This window comes from Xenopus laevis, chromosome 6S, assembly GCF_017654675.1.
Source record: "Xenopus laevis strain J_2021 chromosome 6S, Xenopus_laevis_v10.1, whole genome shotgun sequence".
Classification (NCBI taxonomy): Eukaryota; Metazoa; Chordata; class Amphibia; order Anura; family Pipidae; genus Xenopus; species Xenopus laevis.
The window spans coordinates 132,795,136-132,812,682 of record NC_054382.1 but is presented as its reverse complement, the minus strand read 5'-3'; the positions used below and the strand labels follow the sequence as shown (position 1 = coordinate 132,812,682).

General features: G+C 40.3%; 1 protein-coding gene across 2 annotated transcripts in view; it reads right to left on the bottom strand.

Moving 5' to 3' along the window:
- Positions 1–267: 267 nt before the first annotated feature.
- The window catches only part of slc45a4.S (solute carrier family 45 member 4 S homeolog), a 70,078-nt gene continuing 52,798 nt past the window's right edge, over positions 268–17,547 (bottom strand). For both annotated transcript variants that reach the window (XM_018223989.2, XM_041568036.1), the window contains exons 3-8: positions 13,786–13,974; positions 7,687–7,866; positions 6,278–7,347; positions 6,093–6,192; positions 4,297–4,508; positions 268–856 (exon numbers count right to left, since the gene is read on the bottom strand). In XM_018223989.2, the coding sequence (XP_018079478.1) occupies positions 491–856; positions 4,297–4,508; positions 6,093–6,192; positions 6,278–7,347; positions 7,687–7,866; positions 13,786–13,974 (2,117 nt within the window). In that variant the 3' untranslated portion in view covers positions 268–490. The remainder of the gene's footprint in view (positions 857–4,296; positions 4,509–6,092; positions 6,193–6,277; positions 7,348–7,686; positions 7,867–13,785; positions 13,975–17,547) is intronic.

Below are 17,547 nucleotides of genomic sequence, written 5' to 3'. Positions count from 1 at the left end.
AAAAAGATAGCAAAAGTGCTTTTAAACTTCTTGGCGACAGCAATAAAAAATGAAGGTGACTCCTGAGACAACAGAAGCAAGAACTACCATACTGATAGATGGAATTTGATTGGTGCAAAGCTGAAACACAACCCTAACGTATGAGGATTGCTATGCTCCATAACATAGAACACCAAGAGAAATGCAGAGGGGGATTTTAAGCTTAAAGGTGATATTTATATACCCCAATGCTTGCCTTAAGAGTAAACATGCAGCGTGAAACCTTGATTTGCATTAAAGAACAATATTTTTTTTTTATTTTTAATTTATAAATTGGAAATGATCGTAAAGGTTCAAGTTTGAACAAGCCGTATGATTTTTAATTTTTACGCAGCAGATGTGTGGTGATATCACAATGGAGACATGGCTCTCATCTGCTGTCTTGCAAGATACCTGCCCCCTATGCAATTGTGCTGCTTGGAATGGGGGAAAGGTTGGACAAACCTCCAGCTCAAACAGCAGATTCACTTTCAACGCCTGTAGAAACTGTGACCGCTTTGTGGGTGAGTTTCAAGACAGCTGGTTTTTCGGAATCCACTCCATTGTTGACTGGAGTCACTGGGGGGTTCTGCTTTTTCTGATCTTCTTTGGACTCTTCTGAGACATTGGGGTAGATAACCAAGAAGGCCGCAGTTAGAAATCCTAAGAAGGAACCAACTGATGCCACCAAGGGTATCACCCTTACTGTGCCGACAGCATCAACAACTCCTCCTAGGGCTGAGGCCACTAATATCTGTGAGATATAAACCTGGCAGGACAGGATAGCACAGTCTATGCCGAAGCCTCGCTTTGAATTCCCAGGGCTGTGATGTATATACTGCAGGAGAGAAATGGGGAGAAATTAGAGACTCCATCTTGTATTGTTTTACTGAAACAACGATTTCCAATGTGTGTGTAATACACTATCCAAAGACAAGTTCAGCTTTGATCCAACTGGGGGATTCTAATGATTCATGAACTGACGTGCATCAAGGCAGATCAATGTATCCACTACTTTCTGAATAATGTGCTATGGGGGTGTTGGAGCTCAGCGGGTTATTGGTTGTGATAAGATTCAACACCCCCAGTGTATGCAGTGCATGTTAATGTGGGGACTAAAGACACAGAAGTGCTCCTTTCTACTCTGAAGTCAATCACAATTAGCTTGTTAAAACTAAGGCATTAGCATCATGTCACTGAGCAGTACCCAATATCAGCAAAGATAAAAGTTGTACGAATCGAAGTTTTGTTAGATTTTGGCACCGTGTGTGGATCATTCCGACATTTCTGGTGCCATGGCGATCGGTCATTTAGTTGATTGGACAGGTTAAAAGATTCCTGTCGGCTAATGATAATTTCCCCTGGATGTATTGCCTCGGATGATATCAATGTGCGACTGTCACTACTATTTGTCAGACATAACTTTTGTGCGATTGCTGTCACGCCCAGAACATCATCTGATTTATTCTTTTACTACTTTATTTAAATATATGGTTAGCGGCAGGTTGAAATATTGCAGCGTTGGATGGTTCGTCCACAAGGGGAAAATCTGCATATCCATGGCCATCTTAAAGGAAAACTATACCCCGAAAATGAACACTTAAGTAACAGATAGTTAATATTATATTAAGTGGCATATTAAAGAATCTTACCAAACTGGAATATATATTTAAGTAAATCTTGCCCTTTTACATCTCTTGCCTTGAGCCACCATTTTGTGATGGTCTGCGTGCTGTCTCAGAGATCACCTGACCAGAAATACTGCAGCTCTAACTGTAACAGGAAGAGATCACCTGAGCAGAAATACTGCAGCTCTAACTGTAACAGGAAGAGGTCACCAGACCAGAAATACTACAACTCTAACTGTAACAGGAAGAGATCACCTGACCAGAAATACTGCAGCTCTAGCTGTAACAGGAAGAGATCACCTGACCAGAAATGCTGCAGCTCTAACTGTAACAGGAAGAGATCACCTGACCAGAAATACTGCAGCTCTAACTGTAACAGGAAGTGATCACCTGACCAGAAATACTGCAGCTCTAACTGTAACAGGAACAGATCACCTGACCAGAAATACTGCAGCTCTAACTGTAACAGGAAGAGATCACCTGACCAGAAATACTGCAGCTCTAACTGTAACAGGAAGAGGTCACCAGACCAGAAATACTACAACTCTAACTGTAACAGGAAGAGGTCACCTGACCAGAAATACTACAACTCTAACTGTAACAGGAAGAGATCACCTGACCAGAAATACTACAGCTCTAACTGTAACAGGGAGAGATCACCTGACCAGAAATACTGCAGCTCTAACTGTAACAGGAAGAGATCCCCTGACCAGAAATACTGCAGCTCTAACTGTAACAGGAAGAGATCACCTGACCAGAAATACTACAGCTCTAACTGTAACAGGGAGAGATCACCTGACCAGAAATACTGCAGCTCTAACTGTAACAGGAAGAGATCCCCTGACCAGAAATACTACAGCTCTAACTGTAACAGGAAGAGATCAGCTGACCAGAAATACTACAGCTCTAACTGTAACAGGAAGAAGTGTTGAAGCAAAAGACACAACTCTGTCTGTTAATTGGCTCATGTGACCTAACATGTATGGTTTGTTGGTATGTTTGTGAGTACAGTGAATCGTATGATCCCAGGGGGCGGCCCTTATTTTTTAAAATGGCAATTTTCTATTTATGATTACCCAATGGCACATACTACTAGAAAAGTATATTATTATGAAAATGGTTTATTTACATGAAGCAGGATTTTACATATGAGCTGTTTTATGCAATATCTTTTTATAGAGACCCACATTGTTTGGGGGGGTATAGTTTTCCTTTAAGTATTCTAAATAGGAAATACTCAATAGAACTCTGAGGCTAAAACAAAATCCACAATCAGAATTCCCAGCTACACTGGGTGGATATTTAGTATTAAAATGCTAATCTGCTGATTTTATCATAATCCACAGGTCAATATATAAATTCATTGAAAGGTCAACATGCAGAATTCCTGTCCCAGCCAAGCAGCCCCAGTTTCATTCTACGTAAAAAATTACAAATAAAATTAACAGACAATCTGAGATGCTTTAGATTCCATTATCTGATCCTAATGGACGGTCTGATACAGTGGGAATACGGGGAAATTTGTTTTTAATGAATGCTTAAAGGGGTTGTTCACCTTCAAACTATTTTTTCAGTTCAGTTGGTTTCAGATTGTTCACCAGAAATAAAGACTTTTTCCAATTACTTTCTATTTTCTATTTGTGACCGTTTTTCTAATATTGAGGTGTAAAGTTTTATTTTTTAAAGCAGCTGTGGAAAGGGGGAAGGGGTCGCCGACTCTTTAACTGTTCTAAATTGATACATTTAGTTGATACATTTGTTATCTTTGTCGCTGCTGAGCAGAAACCCTGAGTTTCATTAAAAGCAGCTGAATTGATACAATAGTTGCTAATACTCCACAGACACTGCTGAGAAATGGATCAACTAATTGTATCAACTAAATGTAGCAACTAAATGTAGCAACTAAGGGGCACATTTACTATAGGTCAAATATCGAGGGTTAATTAACCCTCGATATTCGACCATCAAAGATAAATCCTTCGACTTTGAATATCAAAGTCGAAGGATTTACCGCAATTCGTTCGATTGAACGATTGAAGCAAAAATCGATCGATCGAACGATTTTCCTTCGATCACAAATTATTAGGAAAGCCTATGGGGACCTTCCCCATAGGCTAACATTGGTGCTCGGTTTTAGATGGCGAAGTAGGTGGTCGAAGTTTTTTTAAAGAGACAGTAGTTCGACTATTGAATGGTTGAATAGACGAACGATTTTTAGTTCGAATCGTTCGATTCGAAGTCGTAGTCGAAGGTCGAAGTAGCCAATTCGATGGTCGAAGTAGCCAAAAAAATACTTTGAAATTCGAAGTATTTTTCCTTCTAGTCCTACACTCGAGCTAAGTAAATGTGCCCCTAAATGTAGCAAATTGTTCAGAGAGAGCTCAGGGGATCACTGAACTGGAACTGGACTGAAACACTACAGACACAAACATTCAACTTTGAACTTAAATTTTGGCGAAAACAGTAAAAAATAAAAGATAGAAAGCTATTGAAAAAATCCTTTGTTTATGGTGAACAATCTGAAAACAACTGAACTTAAAAAAGTGTTTGGAAGGACGAGAGGGGGATTTGTTATAAATGAAATAAATAATACTTTTGCCTACAAAGGTATGAAAAGTCTAAAAAAAAATGTTTGCGTATTCCTACTCACCTCTTTAATTTCATGGTACTGGCCAAGGAGTGCGTAAGGGCAGTAGGAGATACTCATGGAGACAATTCCCATGGTGCTGATCATGATCATGGAGACGTAGATGTTGGGGAAGATGGACATGACTGCGGTTCCAATAGAAAATCCCAGGGTTCCCAGAATGTAGATCACCTTGATGCTCAAGTCATAATTATCCAGGTATTTCTGTAACAAAGCTGCAGAGGTGCGACAGTGTAAGAAAATGGAAGTCTACTTTTCCCAGAAACCTAAGCTAACCTATAAAACTTAACTATATGTGTAAGGGAAGGTACAAGGATGATAAGAATTAACTTTCTACACTACAATCATTACATGAATGGGAAAAAAAGTAGATGAAATAATCATTTGCACATTTGTATTCATTAGTTTACAATGAAGTTGTTCTGCTTGGGATGGTGGAATTACAATAACCCCTTCCGCCCTCTTCCCTCTGATTATTATCAGTGGTCCCACAACACCCCGTCTAACAGGCATCCCTGAATATTCCCTTATTTTTCCAATGTACAAGAAAATCAGCTTCAGGCATGAAAACATTTTGACTGCCTCCATGGCACAGACATTGCATTTGTCCACCATCGAGAATCATGAAAGAGAAACTGTAAATATCTGCTAAGGCTGATCTCTGAACGACTGATATGCCTTCTATTTAATTAGCGAGCCACATGATAGGCTTGTTTCACATATTCTGCACCATGCGCTTGGGACAACAAAATGAAACGCACATTTCCTTAGACTGGAGTTTACCAATTCCATTTATTCTCAGTACGGGGCACTCTAATACGTAGTACTAAAAAAACAGTAACTTGGCATTGAGGAGAAGTTTCATGGGCAAAAGTAAATCCTTAAAGGGCACCTGTTGGGCATAAATGGTGTTGTCTAATAGAACCCGGACTCCGGTTGGGGGTAACAGTAGTTTTTTTTTAAATTTAAATTGCCCCCCGCCAGCACTAGGCCACCCGCACTGGGAGGGAGCTCCCGGTATGAGCTGCCATATTGAAGAACACACATGCACATAAATCGAATGCCTCGACTTGCTCATTATGTGACATCAGAAGCGCATTTGCGCATGAGCTCTGATTGACATTGCTGCTCACACCGGGAGCTCCCTCTAGCGCTGGCAGGGGGCAATTTTTTCAATAACTACTGTTGCCCCCAAAAAGAAATACAGACTCTATTAGTCCGCACCTTTGGCTGTGGATATTTTTGCCCAACAGGTGCCCTTTAAAGTAGGGATGCACCGAATCCAGGATTCGGTTCGGGATTCGGCCAGGATTTGGCCTTTTTCAGCAGGATTCAGATTCGGCCGAATCATTCTGCCAGGCTGAACCGAATCCTAATTTGCATATGCAAATTAGAGGACGTGGATGGAAATTGCATTACTTTTTGTCACAAAACAAAGAAGTAAAATGTTTTTCCCTTTCCAATCCCTAATTTGCATATGCAAACAAATTAGGATTCGGTTCGATATTTGGCAGAATGTTTCACAAAGGATTCAGGGGTTCAGCCGAATCCAAAATAGTGGATTCGGTGCATCCCTACTTTAAAGACTGTTTTTTAATTTCTACTCTACATCTGTGTCCTAATGAGAATTTTCCTGTTTTGCTATGTAATATTTAATCTGACCTACAGGTATGGGATCTATTATGCGGAAACATGCTATCCAGAAAGTTGAGGTATATGGCAGTTAACATAATTTTGAACTGGTTTGCTTTTTCTCAGCAATAATAAGAAAGTACCTAAGGTATTGGATAGAGAATTACCTGAGCAAACAGCAGCAGTAGCAGCATAAATCACTAATCCCCAGCATCCCATCTGAACACCAGCATTGTAGTTATGCAATTCTGTTGAATTAAATAGACCCTGCAGAAGGAAAAACAGTAAGGACATGGCCGGGCAAGGTTCATATGCAAGAAGACTAAGGCAATCAATATGCTAATGACTTTACCTGGGGGTCACCTTCAAAAATGACCTGTCCCATGAAATCGGTGTAAAACACAGCTTCAGCGATGATTGAAAACCAAGTCAGCAGATGGCAAATGCAAAGCCTCATGAGTTCCTTGGGCATCTTCAGCATGGACAACCAAAGGAGCCTGACGGTGGTTTCAGTCTCACCTTCCTCACTCTCCGTGTCTCCACTGGAATTGGTGGCACCACTCTGGTTTCTGTGCCTCTGTCTCTGCCGTTGCTTTTTCTGAATATCATAAATGTCATTCATGCTGCGTGACGACTTTATCAACAATATGGCATTGGCTCTTCTATATCTATACCGGTGGGAACCAACTTTGCCGTAGTATGAGAAAGTATAAGATGGCTGGCGATAGAACATGTGTCTCCTCCGACGCATGGAGTTGGCAGTACAAGACTGCTTCATGCCTATTGCTGTGTTTCCATTCCCGTTCTCTTTTGGAAAGTAATCACTGCCGTTGGGAACTTTGGCTTCATTAATGTGGTTATCAAGCAACATTTCCTCTTCTTTCTCATTCTCCCTGAGGAACGCAGAGAGTCGGTTAAATTTGTATTTCATTAGTTCCTGGCTGTTGCTGCGTGGGGTGTTTGGATATGAACAGTCTTGGAAAATTGAAGGCTCGATATCATTTAAAAAGAGCAGCTCTGATTCATAATCTAAGGTTGCGTCAGGCATGTGCAAAACAGAGTCGCTTTTACTCCTCACAATGTCCACCTCGAGGAAGTCCAAGCTGAGATCGTTCTCTGACTGCACTTCATCGGGAAACGTTGAGTAGGCCTCATCCTCATTGATAACATTTAATCGAGACATGGGTGCGATGGTGCTGCTCATCTTGACACTGGATAAAGTATCCCCTTCATCTTCAAGACGGTCCTGCTGAGGGCTGTACTGTTCTTCTTCAATGCTAAAGAGGTGAAGCACAACGGACACTGAAAAAATAATGGCTGCAAAGAAGAACAACACTTGTTCTTGAGATTTGAACAGACTCCCAAGGAAAGTCTGAGTCCAGTCCAGGCCACCAAGCATATAGCCAACAGCTCCACCAAGACCTGGAGGGAAAACATAATGTCAGCTGTGAGAATATTACACAATTATGTGACTGGATTGTTTTAAAGACAACTGTCCCCATATTCTACAAAGCGGAGGCATTTTTACTTGTTTTGTTGCTCTGCATGGACATCAAAACTCCCTCCCAGGCCACAACGTGTGATGGGATTATTGAATGCCTGTAGGAGGAGATTAAGCTGCAATGGCCCTTTAAAAATTTACCTTGGAAAATCATTATCTGACAAATGTTTAAGCTGTTGCCCTTCTGTTGTTGGGAGATATTGGATGTCGTACCTGAACTGGAGCAGATGGGACACACATACCACAATATCTCTACATACCTGCGGAGAAGGCGTGGATATTAAGTGCCATGTCCTGTTCATCATTGTCGGCCACATCAAGTAGATAAGCTCGGATGGGTCCTTCTGTTGCGTCAGCGCAAAAGTCCAACACCACAACACCCAGCACCGTCAGGATTATTCCGATGGGCTGTTTGTCCGGAACATCGCCAACTGAGAGACCTATGCAATGGGACAATAAAGAGCTCAATGAAATTGTTTAACACAAAGTCGTACACATTGATCTAGATCCTGGAGAGAGAATATATGATAACAACTGAACAATCGAGTCTAATCTCATAGAATCTGTTATGGTGGATTTTTAATGCGTATTCAAGTAAAAGAAAAATTCTATACACATATGGGAGCTATGTCTGTTAATTGGAACCCTATGCCAAAAATCCTGAAAAAAACATTAAAATGTCAGATAAAAAAAACATGATTGTTATGCCTTTACCGTGTATTGATGCTAAATTGCTTAAAATCAAGTGCAACTCATTGTCAGAGAAAAGGGGAATTATGATAAAATTAAGAAAATGGTAGAATGGTTAATAGGTTTCCAGATAACAGACCCTCATGCCAATGCAGATAACTATGTGGTCAGGCAAATTACTGTAGCCTAATAATAATATGCATAATGGCCTCAATGACAATTCCCCCTGTAAATTTCTAAAACAAAACCTTAAGAATAGTACGATCAGGGGGTTGTTTATTTTATTCTGAATGCCAAAAACTCAAAAAAAATCAAGTTTTTTTTTACTATAAAATCTGAATTTTTAGTGGAAAAAAAACATAGAATATTTCGAGATTTATTATACCCAGAGGATGGAAAAAGTCTGAATCCGAAAAGCCGACATTTCAGACCTACCGAAGGTTGTATATAAGTCAATGGGAGAGGTTGCTATTTGGAAGGTTCTATGGTCTTCGCTGGAATTAGTACAAAAATTCTACTAGTTCTGACTTTTCAGGGAAATATCTGAAAAATTCTGGCTTTTTTGGAAAAAGCCTGAAAAGATCAAGAAATTCGGGAAAAAACTAAAATTGCATGATTCTGATTTTCAATTTTCAATTTTTTTTGTGTTTGTCCCAGATCCGATTAAAGTGTAATCTTTTAATAATAAATAGGGTCCAACCGAGGATTCTATTTTGGTCAGACTTTTTTTGATTAAAATACTCTCTAAAATACCCTCAATATTTATTAGATTGCAAGCTCTTTGGAACAACAGTTTCTGTAGACATTACAAGAGCAATTCCTTCTGTATGGTGTTTCTGTATTCCTACTTTAAAAATAAATAATTGCAAGTAATCTATCCAGCACGTATTTACTTTTCTAGGGAGAAAAAAACACCAAGACAAAACCTAATTCTGGTCTTTTTCAAACAACAAGTCTGTGTAAGGAAGAAAAAAGGAGATAATTTTTGGAATAATAATACTGGAAGCAGGAAGCATTGTGAGATATGCAATAAAAGGAAAGAAAATTGATCACAACAGGAAAGGCTTCCCTGTGAACAGGTTCCTAGTGCTTTCCCAAGCCAAGAACTGGCACAGTTAGTGGAGCCGTGTAATTCCTGAGTAGGATCCCCCCCCGCACAGTCCCACGGCCAAGACAGTTACATACAACACCGCTCCATTATTGTGCCAGGGCATCTGCTATATGTCACTAGCCAAGCTTACTAATACAGGGGGTGCTTCCGCCCAGGACCATCAGGGGGGGTACAGGGGCTACAACTGTACCAGGCCCGTGCCTGAAGGGGGGCCCGGCTGTGCTGCACTTTTTGAAAGAGCCGCCTCCCCTTGACAGCGCCAAAGCTGTGCCGCCTCCCTCCGAAATCCCGAACTGCCAAAGATCCAAACAGCTGAAGTCCCGAAGTGGCAAAAAGACCCGAAGTCAGGAAAACAATTCATAGGCGCCAGGGGGGCCCTGACCACCAATTCTTTAAAAAACTTTTATGAGGGGCCCTGGCACTACAGTTTTTTTTTAACTTATAAGGGGGCCCTGACCATCAATAGCTTTTTATAACTTGTGTGTGGGGGGGGTTTCCTTTTTTAGCGCTGGTGTCAGGGGCCCCTGGAAATTTTGTTGTACGGGGCCCCATGATTTCTAATGGAGGCCCTGCTCTTGCCAGGCTGTGCGCGAGCACGGGCACAATTCGGGAAAGACTTTAAACATGAGCAGGAGGTAGAGTTGTCACCTGGCTGGTATTTTACCAGCCTGGCCGGTAAAAATGGTGGTTGATCCCAATGTTATTAATAGGGGAAAAAAGATAAATATATAGGCCGGTATTATTGTATTTTATTCCATAAGTTACACCAATGTTTCGGCTCCTGCTTGAGGCCTTTTTCAAGGTTCTTGGGGTCTTGAAAGAGACCCCAAGAATTTATGGAATAAAACACTTTGAGAAATACGGATATTTGGACTGCGGGCCACCTTCCTTGTGTGTATGTGTATATATATATATAAAATATTGAAGGATCAGCCCACTCTTTCCATTTCGTGAATGAAGTATTTTTATTGGTAACACAGCATTATTTCCGACGTTTTGGTCCCAACTGGGGACCTTTATCAAGGATGGGACCGAAACGTCGGATATAATGCTGTGTTACCAATAAAAATACTTCATTCACGAAATGGAAAGAGTGTGCTGATCCTTCAATATTCTGTATCATACATATTGATCATGAGTGCGGACACCAACGGCATATATATGTATATATATATCTCTAAAAATCTTTTTGAATGAAAATTCTGGAGTGCAGGTCCGCTTTGAAGATTGTATGATATAATTAAACAAGCACCCACCTCTGATTGAGAAGGAAGGAATGCAGCTACTTTCAGAATATATATATATATATACACATATATATTACCTGTCTGTATAAAAAGACAATAGTTTGGGTCCTGCCCAGTCATCCAAACATTTAATAATCACCCTCAATACCTGACCCAGAACCCCAGGGCCCCATTACTCCAGATAGTTCTATCCTTACCCATGTCCTGGTGATGCCAGTCCCAGCTTGCTCTCTAATACTGTTGAAAGGCTGCACGCTGTTTGCAATTGGACCCAATTGAATATAAGTATACAGGTATGGGGTCCGTTATCAGGAAACCCATTATCTAGAAAGTTCCGTCTCTCATAGACAGTATCCAAATAATCCAAATTTTTTTAAAATGATTTTCATGTTTCTGTGTAATAATAAAACAGTCGCTTGTACTTGATCCCAACTAAGATAAAATTAATCCTTATTGGAGGCAAAACCAGCCTATTGGGTTTATTTAGTGTTTACATGATATACGGTATTAAGATACAAATCATGGAAAGATCCGTTAGGTCCCGAGCATTCTGGATAACAGATCCCATACCTGTACATAGCACCTAGAGTTTTTTAACCCTTGGCCACCATTTGTGCTGTTTTCCTATTGGCCCATGCTGCAGAGAAGACATTGAAGTCAGAGAAGAGTGCAGAGAAGAGGGCAACAGCTTCAAAGTTGCTTCTTGTAGGGGATCCTTTACTTCCACTATAATTCATTTGCACATAGCACTCTTAAAAGACAACGTTCACTTTTCATTATTTTAGTGATCTCTAATGAAACAATCTCTGTTGCTATGGAGGTTGCCATGCAGGGTACTGGGGTTAGGTTTGCTCAGAAAACAGTTTTACTGATACAGTGATGTTAGAATAAGTGCAACAAGTATTTACACATATGCAGAATGTCAGTTGGACAAAAGACGCACACAAACCAACACAACGAGGCAGTGCCAAGTCATATGTTGCAGCCAAGGGGGTTGAGGCCAAGTTTCAGCCAGTTAGGTATGGACCTGCCTCAGTTCTACACACTAATCAATGACAGTACAGGTATGGGACCTGTTATCCAGAATAGAAAAAATTTTTTATCCAAGTTCTGTAGTTCACGCCCCTCTGCCGGTTAGGAAATCCGTTCTCCTTCGGATATATAGTAGGAATACAAGGTAGATAAACCAGCGCTAGAAGCTCGGGGAAAGAAGAAAAAATATATGGTGTAGTATTTCTTTGTTAGATATATAACACCCCTGTGGCTATTAAAAGTAAGACCGTGTCTCTCCACCTGTGCGGTTTAATCACCCCGCAACCGTTCACCAGAGTGTAAATAATTCACCGCCTGTGTTTGACATACGAATATACTCACAGACGTTTTAAATATTTGTTCGCACTAAGAACGTTCGTTGTTGCTCCGTTCGTTTAGGCATCTAAGGACATATGCTTAACATCGTGTAAAACAATTTATTAAACGAATTTAAAAGTTTAAAATTTCACTCACAAAACTTTCTTGTGGTATGCACATATAAAGAGTCAATTCAAGGTCCTCGCAGCTCCACCACGATTTGCTCCGCTGTATGAAGTTGTTAATTTGCCGGCATAGTCAGCGTGCGGTGTTTGGGCCCCCTTGGATGACGTCACAGCTGACGCGTTTCGTCTTAGACAGACTTTCTCAAGGCTTCAGAACTTTCTGTGCGCAAGTGCGCCTTTTGTTCTTTTCGTTGTCGTAGCAACGGCTACGACGTACTTCCTGTTACCGATCGTAGCGGTTGTCCTAGCAACCCGTTTTATTTTGTGCACTGAATTTAAAATATACATTTTACAAAGCATTGTCCATTTCTTACATATACATCTGTTACATTTCAAACTTCCTAAAATTACCAATAGACTTTAAAATCTTTTGTATTATATTGCCCATTTCCTATTAATAATATACACACTTCTCAAATTTCTTTTCTCATTACCCAGTTTTGATTATAGGAAGGCCCTTAAATTAATATCTATATTTAATCCCTTAGGTATATATGATTCCACCCTATAAATCCATTTACTCTCATTTTGCAATGTTTTTTTTGTTAAATCACCTCCTCTCCATTGGTTTTTTATTACCTCTATACCCCAGTACATTAAACCTGCGGGGTTCATTTTGTGATGTTCTTTGAAGTGTTTGGATACACTGTGGTTTTCTTTCCCTTTTTTAATATTGTTTACATGTTCCCTAACGCGTTCCCTTAATTCTCTATTTGTTTTGCCTATATATTGTAGTCCACATGGACATTGTAGACAATATATAACATTTTTCGTTCTACAGTTAATGTTATGTTCAATTTTAAATTCTCTTTTGTTTACTTTCTGAAGCCTTGAGAAAGTCTGTCTAAGACGAAACGCGTCGGCTGTGATGTCATCCAAGAGGGCCCAAACACCGCACGCTGACTATGCCGGCAAATTAACAACTTCATACAGCGGAACAAATCGTGGTGGAGCTGCGAGGACCTTGAATTGACTCTTTATATGTGCATACCTCAAGAAATTTTTGTGAGTGAAATTTTAAACTTTTAAATTCGTTTAATAAATAGTTTTACACGATGTTAAGCATATGTCCTTAGATGCCTAAACGAACGGAGCAACAACGAACGTTCTTAGTGCGAACAAATATTTAAAACGTCTGTGAGTATATTCGTATGTCAAACACAGGCGGTGAATTATTTACACTCTGGTGAACGGTTGCGGGGTGATTAAACCGCACAGGTGGAGAGACACGGTCTTACTTTTAATAGCCACAGGGGTGTTATATATCTAACAAAGAAATACTACACCATATATTTTTTCTTCTTTTCCCGAGCTTCTAGCGCTGGTTTATCTACCTTGTATTCCTGTTATCCAGAATGCTCGGTACCTGGGAATTTTTGGATAACGGATATTTCTGTAATTTGGATCTTCATCCCTTAAGTCGACTAGAAAATCATGTAAACATGAAATAAACCCAATAGGCTGGTTTTGCCTCCAATAAGGATTAATTATATCTTAGTTGGGATCAAGTACAAGCGACTGTTTTATTATTACACAGAAAAAGGAAATCAGTTTTACATTTTTTTTAAATTATTTGGATAAAATGAGAGACGGCCTTTCCATAATTCGGATATTTCTGGATAACGGGTTTCCTAATAATGGATATCATACCTGTTTTTCTTTAGGATTCCTTTGACAGAGCAATAAAAATGAAAACATAACTGATAAAAATAGCATTACTGACCATATGACTTTCAGTTAAAACAAGTCCATGAAGAGAAGAATCTTTGTACTCACCGATAACAGAACCATTGAGGAAAAGTGCAACGCCCAGCAGAACTCCAACACTCAGAGCGAGAATGAAAGGACGCCTGCGGCCCCATCTCAACGTGCAGCGGTCACTAGCAGAGCCAATGAGAGGAGTGAAGATCAAACCAAGAATGGGGCTCAGGAACCATGTTAGGCTGTAGTATTGCTCAGGAAGACCTACAACAAAAAAAAGGCAGCAGGTCAGGAAACAGCGAGGAGCCACTTCATGTGACATATAATCTTCTGCCCATGAGCCAGGCTGTCTTTAGATGTAGTGGGGCACCAGCTAGTTATGTATAACTAGCCATGTATATAAAACAAGACTTTGCAACCAATGGCCCTCCAGCTGCTGAAGTAGAACCTCTTAGCAATCCCCAGCCTAGATAACAAAATCCAGGCAACAAGTTTTCTAGCAGAGCAATAACATGTTATTTTCACTTATCTTGTCCTACTATTGTCATATTGTCTTACTATGTCCTTAACCAGCTACTGTCAATTATATCCACTACTGTGTCCATCATGAGCTACTGCCTCCATTATAAACTACAGTCTACTCACGCGTTACAGTCTCTATCATGGGCTACTGTCTCCATCACCAGCTACTTTATTCATCATAAGCTACTGCCTCCATTACAGTCTACTCACAAGCTACAGACTCTATCATGAGTTACTGTCTCCAGCACCAGCTACTTTATCCATCATGAACTACTGCCTCCATTATAAACTACAGTGTACTCACAAGTTACAGTCTCTATCATGAGTTACTGTCTCAAGCACCAGCTACTTAATTCATCATGATCTACTGCCTCCATTATAAACTACAGTTTACTTACTCACAAGCTACAGTCTCTATCATGAGCTACTGTCCCCATCACCAGCTACTTTATCCATCAGCTACTGCCTCCATTATAAACTACAGTCTACTCACGAGTTACAGTCTCTATCATGAGTTACTGTCTCAAGCACCAGCTACTTTATCCATCATGAGCGACTGCCTCCATTATAAACTACAGTCTACTTACTCACAAGCTAGTCTCTATCATGAGCTACTGCCTCCATTATGAACTACAGTCTACTTACTCACAAGCTAGTCTTTATCATGAGCTACTGTCCCCATCACCAGCTACTTTATTCATCATGAGCTACTGCCTCCATTATAAACTACAGTCTACTCACTCACAAGCTAGTCTCTATCATGAGCTACTGTCCCCATCTCCAGTTACTTTATTCATCATGAGCTACTGCCTCCATTATAAACTTTTATCCCCATCACCAGCTATTTTATCCATCATGAGCAACTGTCTCCGTTATCAACTACTGTCTCCATCATGAGCTATGGTCACCATCTTAGCTTATATCTACATAATAAACTACTGTCTCCGTCATGAGCTACTGTGTCCATTACAGCCCACTGTCTCCATTTTGTCCTACTCTCTCTATCATGACCTACTGTTGGCATCTTTCCTAACACCACTTGTTCTACCAAGACACTTGCTATATAAAGGACCCAGAGCAATAGCCCCAATTTGTACCCTCTAAATCAGGGGTCCCCAACCTTTTTACCTATGAGCCACATTCAAATGTAAAGGAGAACAACATAAGAATGCAAAAAGTCCCTGTGGGTGCCAAATAAGGGATGTGATTGGCTGTTTTGAAGCCAACAGATTCACATATATGAGGACCTGGGACAATACTGGCCATCCCTTGTAGGCCACGTATTCCTCCTGGAAGTCAGTAAGATGGTGCAATGTATGCAATGTAGCCATCTGTGTGTTGCCAAATTAAATACCCACAAAGGAAATGGCTTTGTAACAAGAACTGCACATAATGTCATGCCACCACTACAAACTGGCAAAAGTTCCTCTAGGAGGAGTAGGGATAAAATTCAGCTCAATGTAAGGAAACAGTGCTGGGCGCTCCCTTATTCACTGGGAAATTATCACAAAGAGATAACATGGCGTGATTAAATACAGTGCAGGCTAATCACTCTAATTCTGTCAGTACCAGATGATTCACAGTGATCCTGTACTGAGCAAAACACCCAGGCCGTTCAAGGGCAAGAAAAACACAACAAATGATATTGTGTAAAATCAGCGATAGCTAACCCGGTAACTGACAATTTCACCCAATTTATGTATCAATGATACCGCCACTTCGGAACATACAGCGGCAGCCGGCTGATTAACAGACCTGTAACTAAACCACTAAACATTTTTAATGAATGGATATTGGAAAGTGGCTGAGAAATGCAAAAAAAACCCCAGTTATTAGGTTTACAGAACACATGAAACCCCCAGACTGTCCGGAGGTTATTCTTGACACCTTCTAGTTGCACGGAGGAGATGGCTGATCTGAAAATACCTGTCACATGATCTTTTTCTACTTATATTTAGCCCCATGGCTGACTAACCCAAATTGTGTTCACAGTGGCATATCAGTTGCATGTTTTCTTAATTTGGGTAAATGCCTTCTCACTAATAGACCTGGGTCTCTAACAGATCTTGCAGGTTACTAACGGTTACCTCGCTCGATCTGACCTGCACCCAACCCAAACATGAAGGTGCAGCCACTGCTTCACTAGTTTCATCCCAACAAATACAACACAAGGCTTCCGGACACGAACACAATCTGCTGGCGCTGGTCAGGGGCTGTGGATTTCAGCTGACTGATTCTGGCCCTGCCTTATAGGATAAGTAAACCTTCAAATAAGTGAATGTAAAATGGATGAGGGGTCTATTCTAAGCACTTTTGCAATGTACATTCATTATTTATTTTGTTTTTATTCCAAGATATTAAGGGATACATGTACATGTATGTTGGTTAAGGAACAAATCTCTGAACAAATAAAGTAACACCAAAAAATCAAAGTGTTTTAAAGGAATGACAACATAATGTACTGCTGGTAAAACTGGTGTGTTTGCTTCAGAAACACAACTATAGTTTATATAAACAAGCTGCTGTGTAGCCATGGGGGCAGCCATTCAAGCACAGGATACACAGTAGATAACAGATAAGTACTACTATAATTTATATAAACAAGCTGCTGTGTAGCCATGGGGGCAGCCATTCAAGCACAGGATACACAGTAGATAACAGATAAGTACTACTATAATTTATATAAACAAGCTGTTGTGTAGCCATGGGGGCAGCCATTCAAGCACAGGATACACAGTAGATAACAGATAAGTACTACTATAGTTTATATAAACAAGCTGCTGTGTGTGTAGCCATGGGGGCAGCCATTCAAGCACAGGATACACAGTAGATAACAGATAAGTACTACTATAGTTTATATAAACAAGCTGCTGTGTAGCCATGGGGGCAGCCATTCAAGCACAGGATACACAGTAGATAACAGATAAGTACTACTATAGTTTATATAAACAAGCTGCTGTGTAGCCATGGGGGCAGCCATTCAAGCACAGGATACACAGTAGATAACAGATAAGCACTACTATAGTTTATATAAACAAGCTGCTGTGTAGCCATGGGGGCAGCCATTCAAGCACAGGATACACAGTAGATAACAGATAAGTACTACTATAGTTTATATAAACAAGCTGCTGTGTAGCCATGGGGGCAGCCATTCAAGCACAGGATACACAGTAGATAACAGATAAGTACTACTATAGTTTATATAAATAAGCTGCTGTGTAGCCATGGGGGCAGCCATTCAAGCACAGGATACACAGTAGATAACAGATAAGTACTACTATAGTTTATATAAACAAGCTGCTGTGTAGCCATGGG